This window comes from Phycodurus eques, chromosome 1 (assembly GCF_024500275.1).
Source record: "Phycodurus eques isolate BA_2022a chromosome 1, UOR_Pequ_1.1, whole genome shotgun sequence".
Lineage (NCBI taxonomy): Eukaryota > Metazoa > Chordata > Actinopteri > Syngnathiformes > Syngnathidae > Phycodurus > Phycodurus eques.
In genome coordinates this window covers 3,024,774-3,042,590 of record NC_084525.1, presented here as the reverse complement: position 1 = coordinate 3,042,590, position 17,817 = coordinate 3,024,774, and the positions used below count along the sequence as shown (strand labels likewise).

The following is a 17,817-nucleotide window of genomic DNA, read 5'->3' as shown; positions in this document are numbered from 1 at the left end:
GGCTCCAGCACGCCCGCGACCCTAGTGAGGAGAAGCAGCTCAGAAAATGGATGTTCCACGTCATTGTGTCACTCTGCATCTAGTTTCTAAAGCCAAAATGATAACAAGGGTCATAGTTGTTAGAGAGATTAGGTAGATTGGATTATCACGGGGCTAAGCAAACATTTGGCCGAAGCTGTCCAAAAGAGAATTTCACACTTGGAATTTAACTTCATATTCCGCATGTCGAACAAGACGAAAGCAGGAGCAGAAGACATCCATCCATAAATCCATTTGGCTCATCCTGCTCAGGGTCAATTGTGTGTCGTGTGTGTGTGTGTGTGTGTGTGTCTGGGGCGGTTGGGGAGGGTCTGTCCTCACTGACAATGTGCGAGAATTATAGATAGATAGTCGAAGGGCTGACACATAGAGACTATTAACCATTCAGTCCTACAGACAAATAAACCAAACATGCATGTTTTCGAACTGTGGGAGTAAATATCCAGATTGAGCCCACATAAGCGTAATGGGAAACTACAAACTCCACACTGAAAGACATGAACCTTTTTTGCCATTCGACGACAGTACAAACCACTGCGGCATCAGTCACTGACAAGACTTTTACTCTGTCAGGGATGGCTTTGTTGCCATCTAGTGTCACCTACAAGGAAGTGGCGAGTTCACTAGTTTATAAGCAAAAAACAGTGATTAATTTTGTTTACTTTTGTTTCTCTGTTTCCCATTTCGATGATGGGATACAGTATAGGTCCCGATCCAACCCATTTATTATGAACCAATGGTTAAGGAACTGCTGTGCACATCTTGACTTCTGAGGGGCAGTGTGTTGCACGCAATGAGATACACACTTTCAGTAAAAAAGAAAGCAGAAGAAGTCACGATCAAATATTGTTATTATCAGAGGCGGGTAGTAACGTGCTACATTTACTCAAGGAACATTTTGGATAAAATTGTACTGAGATTACTTTCAACGAACCATACTTTTTACTTGAGTAATTAAGTAAAGAAGAATCAGTACTTTACCTCCATTATAATTACTACTTTTATTCATCAAATATTGCGTGCGCGATCTATTTTTAGACGTCATTTTCGACGTCCGCATAGGGCGCCGCTGCGCCCAATCCGACGTGATCACCAGCGTCAGTTGTCTCCAATTTACCGATCAGACAACACAAGGCCGTCACATGACCGCACACAACCCCTTCGTGGGCCAATCAAAGTGACAGCCCCGCGAGTGTTTACAGACTCCGAAAAACACTCATGTGGCGTAGTCTTAAATTGTGACTGCCCAAACGTGGATGTTTCAGCCCACTTCTAACTTGAGAAAACACCTTGCCGTAAGGTACAAATGTTTCTCTCGCACGCACACACGCAGGTGCGCACACACAAACACACACTATCAATAAGTCTGGTCAGGAAACAGCTTCTTCATGAAATCATTTAAGTGAATAATGTTTCTGTGGGGCAGAATGCATGTGTTGTTGGTTTTTGAGCAGTTTAAAATTGAAATGGTAGCAGTTGTGTATGGATTCTCATTATCCTTTTTTTTTTTCTCCACTCTTTTTTTTTTTTTTTTTTTTTTTTTAAATCAGAAGTTACTCACGAGTTACTCTTTTTTGACAAAGTACTTTCTTACTCAAGTAAATATTTGGAGGACTACTTTTTAGTTTTACTTGAGTCATATTATTTACTTGAGTCATATTATTCTAAAGTAACAGTACTCTTACTTGAGTACAATATTTGGCTACTCTACCCACCTCTGGTTATTCACAGTTTCAAGAATATATGCCTGAAATATTGTTAAATTATCTGTTTGTATGTGTTTATACAGCGTTTGTGGACCAACACTCATTACTTTTAAGAGCTATAAGTGGCCCAAGTTCAATGCTAACTTTCGCTAGCTCGTTAGCGATTTTTCTGAACAAAAACGAAGAAAGACACAAATTCTTTGATGTATGTGAACATTCAATAGGTGTAATTTTGTTATGTCTGGTCGATGTGAACTTCAACTGGATTGTCAATAAACGACTTTAAGCAAGCAACATTCACTCTTACTCCTTGCTACTATAATATAATCTGTTTTTGTGATCACGTGGGACCCTGCATGCCATCCCGGCGCTGCTGGATAGAAGTGGAATGGACTGCTTGTATAACCGTGGTAAAATCGGATATCTTAGATCCAGTCCGAGCCGATCCTTGTTTTGTTGCAGACATCGGACCGATTTCCGATCTCAAAGATCAGATCGGGACACCCCATATTCATTATTTGAACTTTACCTAACATTTTTTCTGCAGGATTAAAAACTAAAATTACTTAATGGGGGCATGGAACACGCAGGAACCCATTACATTTTGGTGAGGCAGGAATATTGTGTTCTTAAATTTGTCAGTGAGTAATTGCATAAACTTTAAAGACACAATTCAAGCATATTGCTGGCGTCGACCGAAGTCGCCTATGAAAAAATTTGGTCATTTTAATATTTTTCCACAAATCGATACTGTTGGTCAGTCCCCATGTGGGTTATGTCAATGTGTAAAGTGTTGAAAATGGTATGCTCTCTTTGGCAATGCAATGTTAATGGCTCAACAAACATGCCGTTTTTGGGGTTTCCTGAAAAGCGATGCGAGATTTCCCCCCAATGCCAGCGATATGCAAGGATAGGTTTGACAAAGTAATGACAATGTACAATTAACAGTTAAACCCATACAAATCGATAGAATTCCTAAATATCAATTGATCATTTATCAATTACTACTTCAGCATTGAAACCAAAACATAGTGGATCTTTACATAATTCAGATATAAATATATATATAAAAAAAAAAAAACAACAACAATAAATTTAAAACAATCTCCTGGGCTTGTAGGAACTGGAATTTATCTTTAATTTGTCACGTGACAGCCAAGCTTAATTATGATGAACTAAAAACCATTGTTGAAACACATACAGTGCATATACCCCTGTCCTAAATATTATTGAACAACAATAAGGCATGTCGATGCGTTCATAATTGACCATTATGTTAAAATAATCACACATTAAAAAAAGCAATTAAAAAGGTAAAAGCAATGCACCTTTACCTGCTTGAGCATTCACAGCGTGTGAATGCTGAGCCACTACGGTCTCTTGACGCGATAATAGGAAAATAATCTAATTTGAGTTCCAAGTGAGTGAGCGCAAAGCTGGCACACACTTGAATTGCATGTGCATATAAGTATTCATAGCACAGGAGAGAGTAATTACAAGGCGCCTTTGGCATCAGCACGTCCAGTCTTGTTGGACCAGTTGTTGTGCTCGCTATGTCCCTCTAGTGACTTTCTATTAACAGCGGGAGAATGCTGGAGTGAAGATAAGGCATCCACTACAGCATGCCTTATCAAAGGGAGGGAAGCAGGTGCAAGAAGAGAAGAGTCACATGAAATAGGCCACAGCTGGCGTGTAAAACAAGGTCTCGTTTCTCCTTCCAACCAAAACACCGCCACACCACTCCTATCTCTGACTCCAGGAAACTCTGGGGTGCAATTTACCACTTGCACTGGCGCTGATAATGCAGTCTCCAGAGCAGGAGGCATGCGGCGATCGGTTGGGATGGAAAGGGTTAAAGACTGGAAGCGATACAGTAAAGGGGAAGGTGGGAGTGAACTATAGCAGAATGCCAGGAAACAGCAGAAACTGTGAAGCAGGTTGCAGATGCAAGGAGGGAAGATGGGTGGAAATGATGAAAAGAGGGTAAGGAGGCAGAAAGGGGATTTAAACGGAATTACAAATGTAACCCAGAGCGTCACCTTGGGCGAGTGTCAAAATCTCCAAAAAGGAGATTGAAAAGAAATCAATTCCAGGACCACATCAGTTCTACATGCCACTAACATGAATAAATTGTATATTAAAAAAATACAAATTTATACCAAATGTATCAGTAATCAATAAATAATACAAACTAAACTGCATGAACATCATTTCATGGTGTTATCCATCCCCAATAAGATATTGCCAAAGATGGCCGTAGCTTTCAAACACAAACAACTCAAATTCCATAATAGTTATATTGGACAGGGGGCATCACAAACAGTCACCATAGTATTTACAGTAGTAACAGTATTAATATGCTTTTAGCTCGGATTGTTTTTTTTTTATTAAATGAGAAGGAAATAATTAAATGAAATGAAGTCTTTTTTTATATATATAATAGTGCTCTAATTTCTTGACGTGGTGAATTTGAAGCTATAATCATCATGATTATATGTTTTTTTTTTTAAATATGTCACTCTGTGTGTAGTGGATCAGCAGTAATATACGAGTTTCACTTTTTTTAATTGAATTACTGAAAGAAATTTTGTTTTCCACAATATTCAAATTTGATGATTTTACCCAGGCTTGGTGGTTGCTGGGATTGACGTAATTTTTTTATGCGCAAGCTGTTTTTTCAAAAATCAAAGTGCTAAAATGCAATGTACCACTACACAATCAGTGACTTTTTTTTTTTTCTTTCAATGTCAGACTTATTTCTAAACAGGTGACTGTTGCAGTTCTTTGGTCTATAGTGAGCCCTTGTGGTTTTACACCGACCAAAAACAATGCACTCCATTTTTTTCCCCCAAATCAGTTAAGGGATACATTTTGATGACTTCAGTTAGGGCCACAATCATAAAATAACTGTGTGTGTGCAAGTGTCCGTGTTTGTGTGCTTATATACCAACTGTTTGGCCTTCTCAGCCTCCTGGCGTGTCTGTTGTCTGTCCCGACTCATTGCCTTAATCATCTCCTCCTTCCCTTTCTCTGCCTCTCTTTTCTGGTCCAACTCCTCCCTCAGTATGCTATGCTGGCGATCAGTCCTGGAAAAAAGACATGCATAATCATGCTTTCATTGCCCGCTGGCCCCCTATAAAGTCTGATTGCCAGTGCCTTCCTGCTGCAAAATACAACGCCTCCAACGTTGGCTTCCTCAAGAGGGCAGCATAGACCACATGGCAGATTGTGTACGTGACAGCATTTCAAAGCCAAAAAAATTTCAAATATTTAGTATTCTTATCACAAAGTAAAGAAACAATAAAGCATTTGTGACTCGAAACAGAGCCTCACTAGTGCATAAGGAGAAAATGAAAATAGCAACAATATTTCTTTTTTTCCTTTGAGATGTCAAAGAGAGTTATTCTTCTAATATAGGTCTTACTTTTATTCAGGTCTTTAGATTAGAGAACATATTTAGAATATTCAAGATGCAATAACAAAATCATACTAATTTATAGCTTTTTGGATTAGGGAACTGAGACTCACTAGTAATCGGACTGCAAATAGTGATTACCTTTCCACTGCGACAAAATGTACGTTTCATTTCTCTAACTAGAAATAGGCAGGCATGTTTATATATAAAAAAAAAAATTAAAAAAAAGATAAAGAGATTTGGAAAAACAGACACGCGAGCCACTAAATGGCATCAACCTGAAATTAAGAGCTGCCAAAAACAACAGTAAGGGATAATGGATATTAATAATTGATACTAACTTCTGCTGTTCTTTCTTGACTTGAGCAGTTGTTTTGTTAGTGTTGGACTGGGTGCTTGACTGGCCCCGGTGCTGCGGGTTCTGCTGGGGTTGGCTGCTGGAGCTGGCCCTTAAAGAGGCACCTGAATTAAAAAGAGAGTTGATAGCAAATAGAAGGTTGACGGCTGAAAAAAAAATATTTTCGTGTAATCAATGATTAACTAATGGTATCACTCTGAATATACAATGTAGTACAAAAATGCAAACAATGGAACAGGATGGAAAGAGCAAAGTCACCTTCACGTTAAGCATATTTTTTTTATTGATTTTTTTTTTTTGTGGCTTCTGTAATTCAAAGCATGTCCCCCGCTGAGACACTACTTGCACTAAACAATGTGGCACAGTCAGTGTGGAACGCAATCACAGGGTCAAGGTCCATCACACGTAACCTTTTCAGATGATATACCGGTAGTACCTGTTCAACTCAACATGGGAAAAGACTGTGAGAGCGCTGAGGTGGTGCGGCATTATCTTACAAGAGACATATGGACCGGGAGAACTCATTTGTAAATTGTCAAACAGTTAAAATGTTAGCGTGTTTACAAATCACCCAGACCCACAGTGGGGTGCAACATTACCTGTGTCTCTCTGTGTACGCTGTGGAGGAATGTTGGCCACGCCCCTCATCCTCTGGAGAACATCTTCTGAAAGCTAGACCAAAGAGTGGAACGCAAGTTTAATTAGAGGAAAAAAAAAAAAAAAAAACACAGCTCAAAGAGCAAAAGGTTTTTTTGCGATGAGCAACACGCAGCTATAAATGAAAAATAAAATCATTGTTTAATCAACACAAAAATGATGTTGAACGCGTATATCATTTTTTCTATATTTTAAAAGTGTGAGTATCTATCACTAACTCATATTGGCCACTACTATTTGGGACTCCCAAATCCTTATCGGGGTAAATCCCTTTCAAAATCAAAGCACATTTATAATACAAAATACATATACATTACAAATAAAAATGTTACTTTATGAAGACTTTGCTAGGGCCAGTGAGAGACTGTGGAAGGGCCATACTTTGCCAAGGTGTGATCTAGATGAAGCCATCCATCCGTCAGGCATTATCTCTTGGCTTGGCTGTAGACGAGTCCCCTGATGTGTCCGACAAGTCTCATCCATTTTCAAAAGCGCCTGTCCTCATTTGGGTCGATGGTAGGCAGGAGCCTATCCCGGCTTAATTTGGCCAAGAGGCAAGGTACACCCTGCACTGGTTGCCAGCCAGTCCCACATCAGATATAACAACCATTTACACTCACATTCACCCGTATTGACAATTTACAGTCTTCAATTAACCCAACAGAGTGAATGTAAAAAGTCTACAACCCCTGTTCAAATGCCACCTTTTGTAATATAAACAATATATATAAGCGGTGGCAGCATCATGCTGTGGGGGGCTTTCTCAGCTGCAGGGCCAGGACCACTGTTTGCAATCGAAGGAAATATGTATGCGGCCAAATTCAGGGATATCCTGGGCGAAAACCTTCTCCAGAGTGCTCAGGACCTCAGACTGGGCCGAAGGTTCACCTTCAAACAAGGCAATGACCCTAAGCACACATCTAAAATAACAAAGGACTGGCTTCAGAACAACTCCGAGACTGTTCTTGAATGGCCCACCCAGAGCCCTGCCTTAAACCCAATTGAGCATCTCTGTAGAGACCTGAAAATTGCTGTCCACCAACATTCAGCATCCAACCTGACAGAACTGGAGTGGATCTGCAAGGAGGAATGGCAGTGGATCCCCAAATCCAGGTGTGAAAAACTTGTTGCATCATTCCTAAAAAGACTCATGGCTGTATAAGCTCAAAAGGGTGCTTCTACTAAATACTGAGCAAAGGGTCTGAATACTTATAGTGTGATATTTCAGTTTTTCTTTTTTAATAAATCTGCAAAAATCTAATTGTTTTTTTCTGTCAATATGGGGTTCTGTGTACGTACATTAATGTGGGGGGGGAGAGATTAACAAATGATTTTGGCAAATGGCTGCAATGTAAAAAAAAAAGTGAAAATTTTAAGGGGGTCTGAATACTTTCCGTACCCATATATATATATATATATATATATATATATAAAAACACCATATAGGCCTATATCAGTGATGTAAAAAAAATAAAATAAATAAATAAAAAATTTTCAAAAGCATGACGACATGTACAGTATCAGTTTCAAGGTTCCATCATTACCATTTTCTTTATTTTTTATTTTTTTCACACTTTTAGTAGACGCGGTTCAAATTTGACTGAGAACAGCCTTAAGGGACACAAATTTTGTAGCACCTGTACAAAAGAAGGACATTTTAAAATATCTTTTTATTTTTTGTGTATTTTCACTATTTTGGGTCTTGTTGGTCACTTTAGGAAAAGTCATCAAATTTCATGGTGAAAGAATGACAATTAGAGTATTTTTATTGTATTCTGTTTTTATTTATGTTTAACACAACGTCCCAACTTCATTGGAAGTGAGGTTGTAAATCATCCATCCATCTGTCCGTCCATCCATTTTCTGAGCCGCTTCTCCTCACTAGGGTCGCGGGCGTGCTGGAGCCTATCCCAGCTATCATCGGGCAGGAGGCGGGGTACACCCTGAACTGGTTGCCAGCCAATCGCAGGGCACATACAAACAAACAACCATTCGCACTCACATTCACACCTACGGGCAATTTTAGAGTCTCCAATTCATGCATGTTTTTGGGATGTGGGAGGAAACCGGAGTGCCCAGAGAAAACCCACACAGGGACGGGGAGAACATGCAAACTCCACACAGGCGGGGGCGGGGATTGAACACCGGTCCTCAGAACTGTGAGGCTGACACTCTAACCAGTCGTCCACCGTGCCGCCGGTTGTAAATCATTTGGGAAAAAAAAGAAAAAAGTCTATCATTAATGTGACCAACAACCTCCATCCATCCATCCATTTTCTGAGCCGCTTCTCCTCACTAGGGTCGCGGGGGTGCTGGAGCCTATCCCAGCTGTCATCGGGCAGGAGGCGGGGTACACCCTGAACTGGCTGCCAGCCAATCGCAAGGCACATAGGAACAAACAACCATTCGCACTCACAGTCATGCCTACGGGCAATTTAGAGTCTCCAATTCATGCATGTTTTTGGGATGTGGGAGGAAACCGGAGAGCCCGGAGAAAACCCACGCAGGCACGGGGAGAACATGCAAACTCCACACAGGCGGGGCCAGGGATTGAACCCGGGTCCTCAGAACTGTGAGGCTGACGCTCTAACCAGTCGACCACCGTGCCGCCGTGACCAACAACCTGTACAACTTAATTGAAAAAAATATATTTTTTCAAGAGGAGATGTACAAATAAACTGAGATCATGTGGTTGCACAAGTGTGCACACCCTCTTAAATATGGGGATGTGGCACTTTGTTGACAGGTGTGCGCTGACTCCCATTTAACATGAATTGTAACGGTAGTGAATAAACGTTGGCGCCAACCGCTAGTCCACCATTAAACCAAAATCAGTATGCATATAGAACAGTTTTATATGCTTCTAAAGTCTTGTACTTCATTTGATGTGATTATACAATCAGTTGCACACGTCATTAAACTGAGTTTGAATTCTCCTAGCACTGTGTATAAGCTGCACCAAAGCCACCTTATGTGCTTGTTGTTGACTTGTTGTTGGAATTGTTGACAAAATTCCGACACTTCATTGCAAGGGAATTAAGGCACCGCTGTCAGAAGCCAACAGCAGAAATAAACTGCGTTCCTTTTATAGCCATTTATGTCAACCCTGGATGTAATAAAATAAAACAAAAAGAAGAAATAACATAAAACACGAATGGGTGTTTAATTTAAAGGTAACACTAAAGTATAAAAACTAACATTGCTGCTAGCTAGTATTTATTCTAATAATACATTGAAACAGGGGGTTTTAGTTTTAATGTGAAATGGAAACTGCGCCGAATTCATCAGAAGAGCATACATATACTGTGAAATAAAAGTCTCACCCGGTATTAATAATAAAAAAAATTAAAAAACAAGCAATACTCCAAATTGCTGCTTATTCCGAGGGCGCTCTGGCTTCTCGGGTACGTAAAGCTGCGACTCGTCTATTTATCTTCCCTTTAGCATCAACATCATCGTTAGTTGGACACTCATTTCACCCCGCGTCCGTTTGAGCGAACTCATATGAAACAAGTGCATTGGCAACAGAGCGGCTGAAAAAAGCGACTCGGCGACTCGACTATAAAGCTAGCATAGCGGTTCGGCAAACAAACGCTAGCTTGATTAGCATCACCTTGACTCCGCGAAGAATCCTGACTCTGTCGTCGTCGTCCACACCAAAAGACACTTTCCTCGTCGTACTTTCTCCTGAGCCCATGTCGCAAATAGCGGTTGTACGTATGCTATATTTATTATGTACAGTAACAGCTTTCTTGCCTTTCTAACTTTATTATGATGAACGCGTCCTGCCCAACGACAGATGGGATCGGGTTGCCAGAATCTACTATCATCTCCCTTATACAAGTTTATACACGCACAAAAAGTAAGACGTATAAAGGGAGAGTAGGCTTTAAAATATATAAATATGTATCCAAATATCACGGAATTTCATTTTTAGTGTACCTAAAAAGACATTTTAAAAAATATTGCCTCATTTTTACACTCCAACATGGCAGCCTGGACTTTACCAGAAAAGTTCTCTTAAAGTCATAGTAACACGCATGAAAATATGACAAATCACACTCACATTATGACAGCAATTAATTAAGTATGTGATGTAGTTATTGTAGGAGAGCGTATAACCTTGGTTTCTTGTGTAATTAGTAGTGATACTAAAGACATATATCATCACTATAATTTATTTGGATACAAAAATCACAATTCACGTTCACACTTCAATGTTGAAGGAAAAAAACAAAATAAACAGATAACTGATTTCCTGCGTGGTATCAATCAGCAATTTAATTTTTTTTTAATCTGTATCGGCATTAATCAAGATTACTAAACAGTCATTAACGTTACCGAATAATGCCTTTGTAAACAAACTACTAGAATGCTCAAATTGAGTGGAGCAAATGAATGATTTTATACAGTAGCTGTGTTATGAGTATTGAGTCAAATTAGTCAATATACAATTCACATCCCAAGTATTGTTTATCTGGGAGCAATTTTAATAAATTGACCGACCAGATTTGTTCTGTTCAAGGGCTTATCAAAGCAAACTCATATATGCTCACAAGCCACACTGGAGTGTGATCCATGAGTCTGGCGTGCTGGAGTGGATGCTGAAAGCTGGGTAAACCATCTCTTTAAACTCAGTCTTGATTGTGTAAAGATGCTCCCTTTGGTCATTAATCCTGTGGAACATCAACGTGCCGCCCTCATAGTCCAGCGCCACCTCGATCTTCAGCGGCTGCTTTCTCATTTCACGCAGGACTACGTTGGACGATGCCTTACACACTGTCAGTTTGCCGCTTTTCCACTGGAGCCGCCAGGACACCGAGTTGTGACCCAGTCGGCTGTGGTCGCCGCGGCGGGGGATGCTCTTGTAACACACCCCCAGCGACCACATGCTATCGGGGCCCACCTCCACCGCCCACACGTGCTCGCCATTGGAAAAGCCCTGGTTGCACATGACCTGCGGGGCACTGGTGAAGCGCTCCTTCTGATCAGCGTACGTCTGCTTGCTGGCGCTGTACTTGGCCGTGTGCAGGTCGGTGCTCAGTTGCAGGTTGGGGTGGGCTGTGCACACGTTGAAGGTGAGCTCCAGGGGATTGAAGAGGATGCAAAGGAACTCAGCGAGGCGGTTCATTTCGGCTCGGAAGGCCTTGGTCCTGAGGCCTTCCTGCAGTTGCTTGGTGTTGAGGGGAGCCGTTGCGGGGATGTTGCACGGAATGGTGACTGTGGCAGCCTTCTTCAGCTTCTCCTCTATTAACTTAAACCTACAGAGAATGGATCAAAAAACAAAATGCTTATTAGAGCGTTCTTGTTTCATCGAAGGCAATACAGGAGTTTCTGTTTTTAAAGAAAAGTATCCCGTTGTGCTTCAACCCTGAGTTCGTCATGCAGAGATCTGGCAAGACTTGTTTGTCTGGCGAATGTAGCTATGAATATGTATTGTTACAAAAACATCATAATAATAATAGCAGACCGGTTTATGAAGCTGCATGAGTCGGTCAAGTTGAGGGCCTCGGTTGCACTTTGCTGGGCTTCCGCTAGCAGCTGCTGTTGCTCCTCCAGTGCGCCCACACCAAACTCCCAGCTGTTTCTACGCTGGCCTTTCTCCGCCTCCAGGAGCTTTTGCAATCTCTCACGGTACCTGAACACACCACCCAAATAAGGAAAAATTGAGTGCCGGCCAAGGAACACGTTTCTGAATACTGGAATAGGGCAGTAATAGTTGTTGTAATACAATTCCAATTCCAATGAAGTTGGGACGTTGTGTTAAATAAAAAAACTGAACACAATGATTTGCAAATCATTTTTCACACTACAAAGACAAGATATTTAATGTTCAATCTGATAAACTTGATTGGTTTTAGCAAATAATCATTAACTTCGAATGTTATGGCTGCAACACATTCCAAAAAAGATGGGACAGGGTCATGTTTACCACTGTCTTACGTCACCTTTTCTTTTAACAACATTCAATAAACGTTTGGGAACTGAGGACACTCAGGACACTTGTTGAAGCTTTGTAGGTGGAATTCTTTCCCATTATTGCTTGATGTGCAGCTTCAGCTGTTCAACAAGTTCTCGGTTGTCGTATTTTACGCTTCATAATGCGCCACATGTTTTCAATGGGAGACAGGTCTGGACTGCAGGCAGGCCAGTCTCAGGCCAGTACCAGCACTCTTTTACTACAAAGCCACGGTGTTATAACACGTGCCGAATGTGGTTTGGCATTGTCTTGCTGAAATAAGCAGGGGCGTCCGTGAAAAACACGTTGCTTGGATGGCAGCATATGTTTCTCCAAAACCTGTATGTACCTTTCAGCATTAAGGGTGCCTTCACAGATGTGTAAGTTACCCATGCCATTGGCACTAACACAGCCCCATACCATCACAGATGCTGGCTTTTGAACTTTGCATCCATAACAGACCGGATGGTTCTTTTCTTCTTTGGCCCGGAGGACACAACGTCCATCTTAGATGAGCTCGGGCCCAGAGAAGCCTGAGCCCATGTGGTGATATCCTTTACATATTGATGTCGGTTTTTGATGCAGTGCCGCCTGAGAGATCGAAGGTTACGGGCATTCAATGTTGGTTTTCGGCCTTGCCGCTTACATGCAGTGATTTCTCCAGATTCTCTGAACCCTTTTGATGATAGCATGGACTATAGTTGAGGAAATCCCTAAATTCCTTGCAATTGTCCGTTGAGGAACCTTGTCCTTAAACTGTTCGACTATTTTCTCTCGCACTTGTTCACAAAGAGGTGAAGCTTGCCCCATCTTTGCTTGTGATTGACTGAGCAATTCAGGGAAGCTCCTTTTCTACCCAATCATGGCACCCGCCTGTTCCCAATGAGCCTGTTCACCTGTGGGATGTTCCATACAGGTGTTTGATGAGCATTCCTCAACTTTCTCAGTCTTTTTTGCCACCTGTCCCAGCTTTTTGGAACGTGTTTCAGTCATAAAATTCAAAGTTAATGATTATTTTCTAAAAATAATAACGTTTATCAGTTTGAACATTAAATATCTTGTCTTTGTCGTGTATTCAATTAAATATACGTTGAACATGATTTTAAAATCATTGTATTTTGTTTTTATTTATATTTAACACAACGTCCCAACTTCATTGGAATTGGGGTTGTAGTTGCACAGGATGGCAACCACATTAGCCAAGTACGAGAGCTGGAGGTGATGTCTTAGTTAGCTTGTTAGGTAGTTAGTTAGTTAGGACCCAGGTTCAAATCCCAGGCCCGCCTGTGTGGAGTTTGCATGTTCTCCCCGTGCCTGCGGGGGTTTTGTCCGGGTACTCCGGTTTCCTCCCACATCCCCAAAACATGCATGGTAGGTTAATTGAAGACTCTAAATTGCCCGTAGGTGTGAATGTGAGTGGGAATTGTTGTTTGTTTATATGTGCTCTGCGATTGGCTGGCGACCAGTTCAGGGTGTCAGCTGTCCAGCACACCCGCGACCCCAGTGAGGATAAGCGGTATGGAAAATGGATGGATGGATAATAGACTGAAAAACAAAACAAATATATTTCTAGTCAAAAATTCCGAAAACAAATCCAATTACAATTAAAAAGAGGCTCATCACCCCAAAAAGTTTATTGTATTTAAACAATTTTCACTTGTTACAAGCGAATGATTACTTGAAATATGTACAAAAAAAAAGTTGCCAACGGATTCAGTTTTTTTCTTACACCACTGGCAATATTTCTGCTCCTTATTTCAAGTAAAAATTTGCTTGAAACAAGTGAAAGCCATTAAAAAACAAGTTACTATTTACGTGATGAGTCTTATTTTAATTAGTTTTGACTAGAAATAAGACAAATATTCTTGGTAAGACATTTTTTCAGTGTCGTAGTAGTAGTAATAATAATAATGATAATAATATACATCAGAAAACAATAATTTCATTGTGACTGGTAGCAGGCACTTCTAGAATGCTGACAAGCATTACAGTAGAAAACAACAAAAGTTATATCAGCAGAATGAAATGCAGACGAGCGACGTGACAAAGAAATGACTAACACACGCATTTTTTATATGTAACAGACACTGGCTCGTCTTGCTCTTCAAGTTTGAAGGCACAAAGTGAAAATAATCGTCCTGATAACACATGACGTGATCTAAATGACATTAGTGCCAAAAAAACAAATTCAACTCAAGCAAAAAAAAAACAAAAGAGCGTTATACAATGGGGGGGGGGAATTACATTCCCGAAACAAATAAAAATAAATATTAAAACAAGACATTTGTCCCTAAATAATTACAAACTGACTGAATAAGATTCTGACAATAAGATTTTGTGTGATCTTAAAACAAGTCTTGAAAGTTTTTGTCTTGCTAAAAATGTAGAAAAATAAGTAGTATCTTAAAATAAGTACAGTAAGATGTTTTCACCAGAAAGAAGATAAATTCATGAGGTAAGAGTTTGCATTTTTTTGGTGTATCATTATATTCTTTTTTCATCTATTGGTTAAGCTTTCAGGCTTTTTAGTTGCAATATCAGGTTTTTTAGCAAGCAACCTGTCACGTTTGGGGTTTGGTCGAAGGCGAGGTAGGCAAGGCAAAAACATGGAGGACCCAAGTGCAGGGAAGCAGGGAAGCAACGCAGTAGTGCAGGAGTATATAAAAAAATGATATTTAATTCCAAAAAAAAACAAAGGAAAACAAGGATCACGAAAAAGTCTAAATGCAAAATTAACAGAGTCCAAAATCTAAACACAAAGTAACAAAGAAACACTTGAGTAAACCCAAAACAAGAAACCAGGGAACTAAATACGAACAGATTGACGAGACAACGAGGGACACCTGGACAAGACACGCGTGGCTGGAGAGAGCTGATTGGTCGACACAAGGTAGCCGAGGACAGGTGGACACAACAACCTAATGAGCGCACGACAAACATGGAACACAGGAAACCCAAACCAAAACAGAGATCATTACACAACCCTAATTAACTTCAACTTCAAAATGTAATAATAACGGTATGGGTTGGAAAGGTATTAAATGGGAAAGCATACAACACTGATATGTAATTAATATAATTATGATGTGTTGCAATGCCCCAGGAGTTAGTTTTGTTTTTTTCCCAGTTTAATTGAAGTGCTTGAAATTTACAAATCAGGTTATCTCCGTCTACGATTGTACTTGAGCTGGACCATAAATCAGTAGTCTGATGACATTCATTTGAGAAGGTCACAGCCTTTCCGCTACAGAATTAGGGTTAGTTATAATTAGTTTTCATAAAGCATGAGTCAAAATGATCATTATTATTATTATTAAATTATATCCAAAAATACAAAAGCATTTATGTACATGATCATATAACTTAGTAATAAATAAAGAACATGTCACACACTGATTTATTACAACAAACCAAAAAACTGTATGACCATTTGAGTAGCAAGAGAATCTTGCTTGTAACACAGCAACAACAACTGTGCTGCAACACATTTAGTGTGCCGTGAGAGCTCACCAGGTGTATTGTGGGTAATGATCCAATTTCACTCAACTGTTGTGAAAATTTCCTACAAATAATGTATCTTTGTGTGTATGGCTTGTTTTTGTTCACTTGTTACAACAAAACTTCAGCGTGTGTATGTTTTTTTTTGTTTGTTTTGTCTGCTACATTACCCATCCACCAGTCCAGCCATGACTTCCACCGTTGTGATGGCCTTGTTAACCAGTTTGTCTCCAATAGCTTCAGAGCGACCCTGCTGCTCCTTTACCCTCTCGACGAGGAAATCAGTCATCTGCAGCCTGTTGGAAACCACCTGCATGTGTACATTTAATCCATGTGTTAGTCACATTCCACGGAGACATTCCACTTGTCCCTCATGCATTCCTTCCTGATCACGTAACTCTCCCAGAAAAGTACCAGTGTGCACTCAAATTCACAAGTGACGCTGAAGTTTTCCATGCGTAGAAATCCCTTCTAACATTAGAAATGATGTTTGTCATTCAATAGTATTTGCATATTTGCCCCTTTCCACATCCTGTACTGCCAGTACTATTTTATAGTGTAGTAATTACTAGATAATAATATTGTTATTACAATACCCGCTGCATTGAAAGATTTTCTTTTCTGCACTGGACTATACTACTACTACTAATGTATGTTTACTTCAGGGAATATATATTTCTTTATTTATTTGGTTGTTTACCTGGTCGGCAGTCAAACACAGTGCACATACAGTATAGATTAGTCAAATAATGATTCACACTCACAGTTGCACCTACGGGCAATTTAGAGTCTTCAATGAGCCCAACATACATTTTTGGAATGTAGGAGGAAGCCGAAGGACCCGGAGAAAACTCACATGATAACTATTACTACTAATTAAATAAAATACTAACTAACTATTACTACGACTGGTCTGCCTGTTATTTATTTGTTTTTATTACTTATCCATTGACAAAACCTTTTTACATGTAACATTTGTCTCTGACGTGCAGCTCACTGACATGATACCAAACGACTAAGCTTAATAATTCAGGGGTCTAATATAATTTTTTAATAATTAATGAATTAATTAAAAACAACCTGACTTTAGCTGATGAAAAAAACGTCTTGATTTTTGACAAAATGATCCAGAAACGTAACAATGTGCCAAATATGAATCCAAGAGATTTACCTTGCTGCGGGCCTCCAGGGCATGCCTCATCTCCCCCTCAGCAACGCTGAAGGTGAGAAGATCATGGTTCTGGTGTTGCCCCTCCATGAAACACTTGGAGCACAGTAAGTTCATGTCGGTGGAGCAAAAATACACAAGGGGAGAATGGTGAATTTCGCACTGATTCCCTGACTGCGATGCCTCGTCCGCAGAATGGTCGACTGAATTCTGCCGGTTCTCCGGCTGAGCGGTGTATATTGATGAAGTGGCTATGTAGCCGTTGATGATGCTACCTAGTTTGAAGTTCTTCTGTAGGGAATCAATACCCTGAAATTCCTTGCGACACTCCGGGCATTGGAGGACCTTATCGGTGACGTCCATGGTCTGTAAGATGCAGACCTGACAGTAGTTGTGGCCGCAAGGGAGGACCACGGGGTCCAAGAAGAGCTGAAGGCAGATAGGACAACTGAGCTCTTCTCGCATAGAATAACTCATGATGGATGGTGGGGAGCCGGGTCTTTTACAAATAATTGCTGATTTCTCGTCCTCGGTCGCCCTTTAGGCTGCATGTAAGTCCAACAAGAAAATCCAAATGCCACTAACCCGACTTTGTCATTTGATAGGCAGTACGTGCACGTACGCACCAAGAAGAACAACATTCCAATCCTGAGCTACGGGAAATACACTGCACCATGAGGGCTGTTTATGGTAAAAATATGCAAGACAGATTAAGGTTCTTGCAACAGTCATTGTACTCACTCTGGCTCCTCTGTGCACTAAAATAACCTGGATGTAGATCATACAATCCCAATTCCAATGAAATTGGGACGTTGTGTTAAACATAAATAAAAACAGAATACAATGATTTGCAAATCACGCTCAACCTTTATTTAATTGAATAGACTACAAAGACAAGATATTTAATGTTCAAACTGATGAACTTGATTGTTTTTCGCAAATAATTATTAACTTAGAATTTTATGGCTGCAACACGTTCCAAAAAAGCTGGGACAGGTGGCAAAAAAGACTGAAAAG

General features: G+C 40.2%; 2 protein-coding genes across 7 annotated transcripts in view; both read right to left on the bottom strand.

Moving 5' to 3' along the window:
• LOC133400191 (MICOS complex subunit mic25a-like) overlaps window positions 1–10,244 on the bottom strand; it is a 39,137-nt gene extending 28,893 nt beyond the window's left edge. For 2 of the 6 annotated variants that reach the window (XM_061672643.1, XM_061672626.1), the window contains exons 1-4: window positions 6,557–6,791; window positions 6,118–6,190; window positions 5,502–5,622; window positions 4,693–4,831 (exon numbers count right to left, since the gene is read on the bottom strand). In XM_061672643.1, coding sequence (XP_061528627.1) covers window positions 4,693–4,831; window positions 5,502–5,622; window positions 6,118–6,190; window positions 6,557–6,658 — 435 coding nt within the window. In that variant the 5' untranslated portion in view covers window positions 6,659–6,791. Of the gene's footprint in view, window positions 1–4,692; window positions 4,832–5,501; window positions 5,623–6,117; window positions 6,191–6,556; window positions 6,793–9,788 lie in introns of those variants that run through there. The other 4 variants (XM_061672634.1, XM_061672652.1, XM_061672617.1 and 1 more) reach the window with 4 other exon arrangements.
• Window positions 10,245–10,337: 93 nt separating this feature from the next.
• LOC133400184 (E3 ubiquitin-protein ligase TRIM39-like) lies at window positions 10,338–17,419 on the bottom strand. Its single transcript, XM_061672596.1, has 4 exons — window positions 16,804–17,419; window positions 15,803–15,942; window positions 11,646–11,813; window positions 10,338–11,436 (listed from the first exon to the last, which is right to left on the bottom strand). Exons 1-4 carry the CDS (start codon window positions 17,275–17,277, stop codon window positions 10,728–10,730), a joined length of 1,491 nt encoding a protein of 496 aa, XP_061528580.1. The 5' UTR covers window positions 17,278–17,419; the 3' UTR covers window positions 10,338–10,727.
• Between the last annotated feature and the right edge of the window lie 398 nt (window positions 17,420–17,817).

What these genes read in the sequence shown, in the direction of transcription:
- LOC133400184 (XM_061672596.1), bottom strand. Translation starts at nt 17,277, where the DNA reads ATGAGTTATTCTATGCGAGAAGAGCTCAGTTGTCCTATCTGCCTTCAG. An exon ending in CCCTGGAGGCCCGCAGCAAG is followed by an intron (nt 15,943 to 16,803) that starts GTAAATCTCTTG and finishes GTACACATGCAG; the next exon opens with GTGGTTTCCAACAGGCTGCA. An exon ending in TCATGCAGCTTCATAAACCG is followed by an intron (nt 11,437 to 11,645) that starts GTCTGCTATTAT and finishes CATTCTCTGTAG; the next exon opens with GTTTAAGTTAATAGAGGAGA.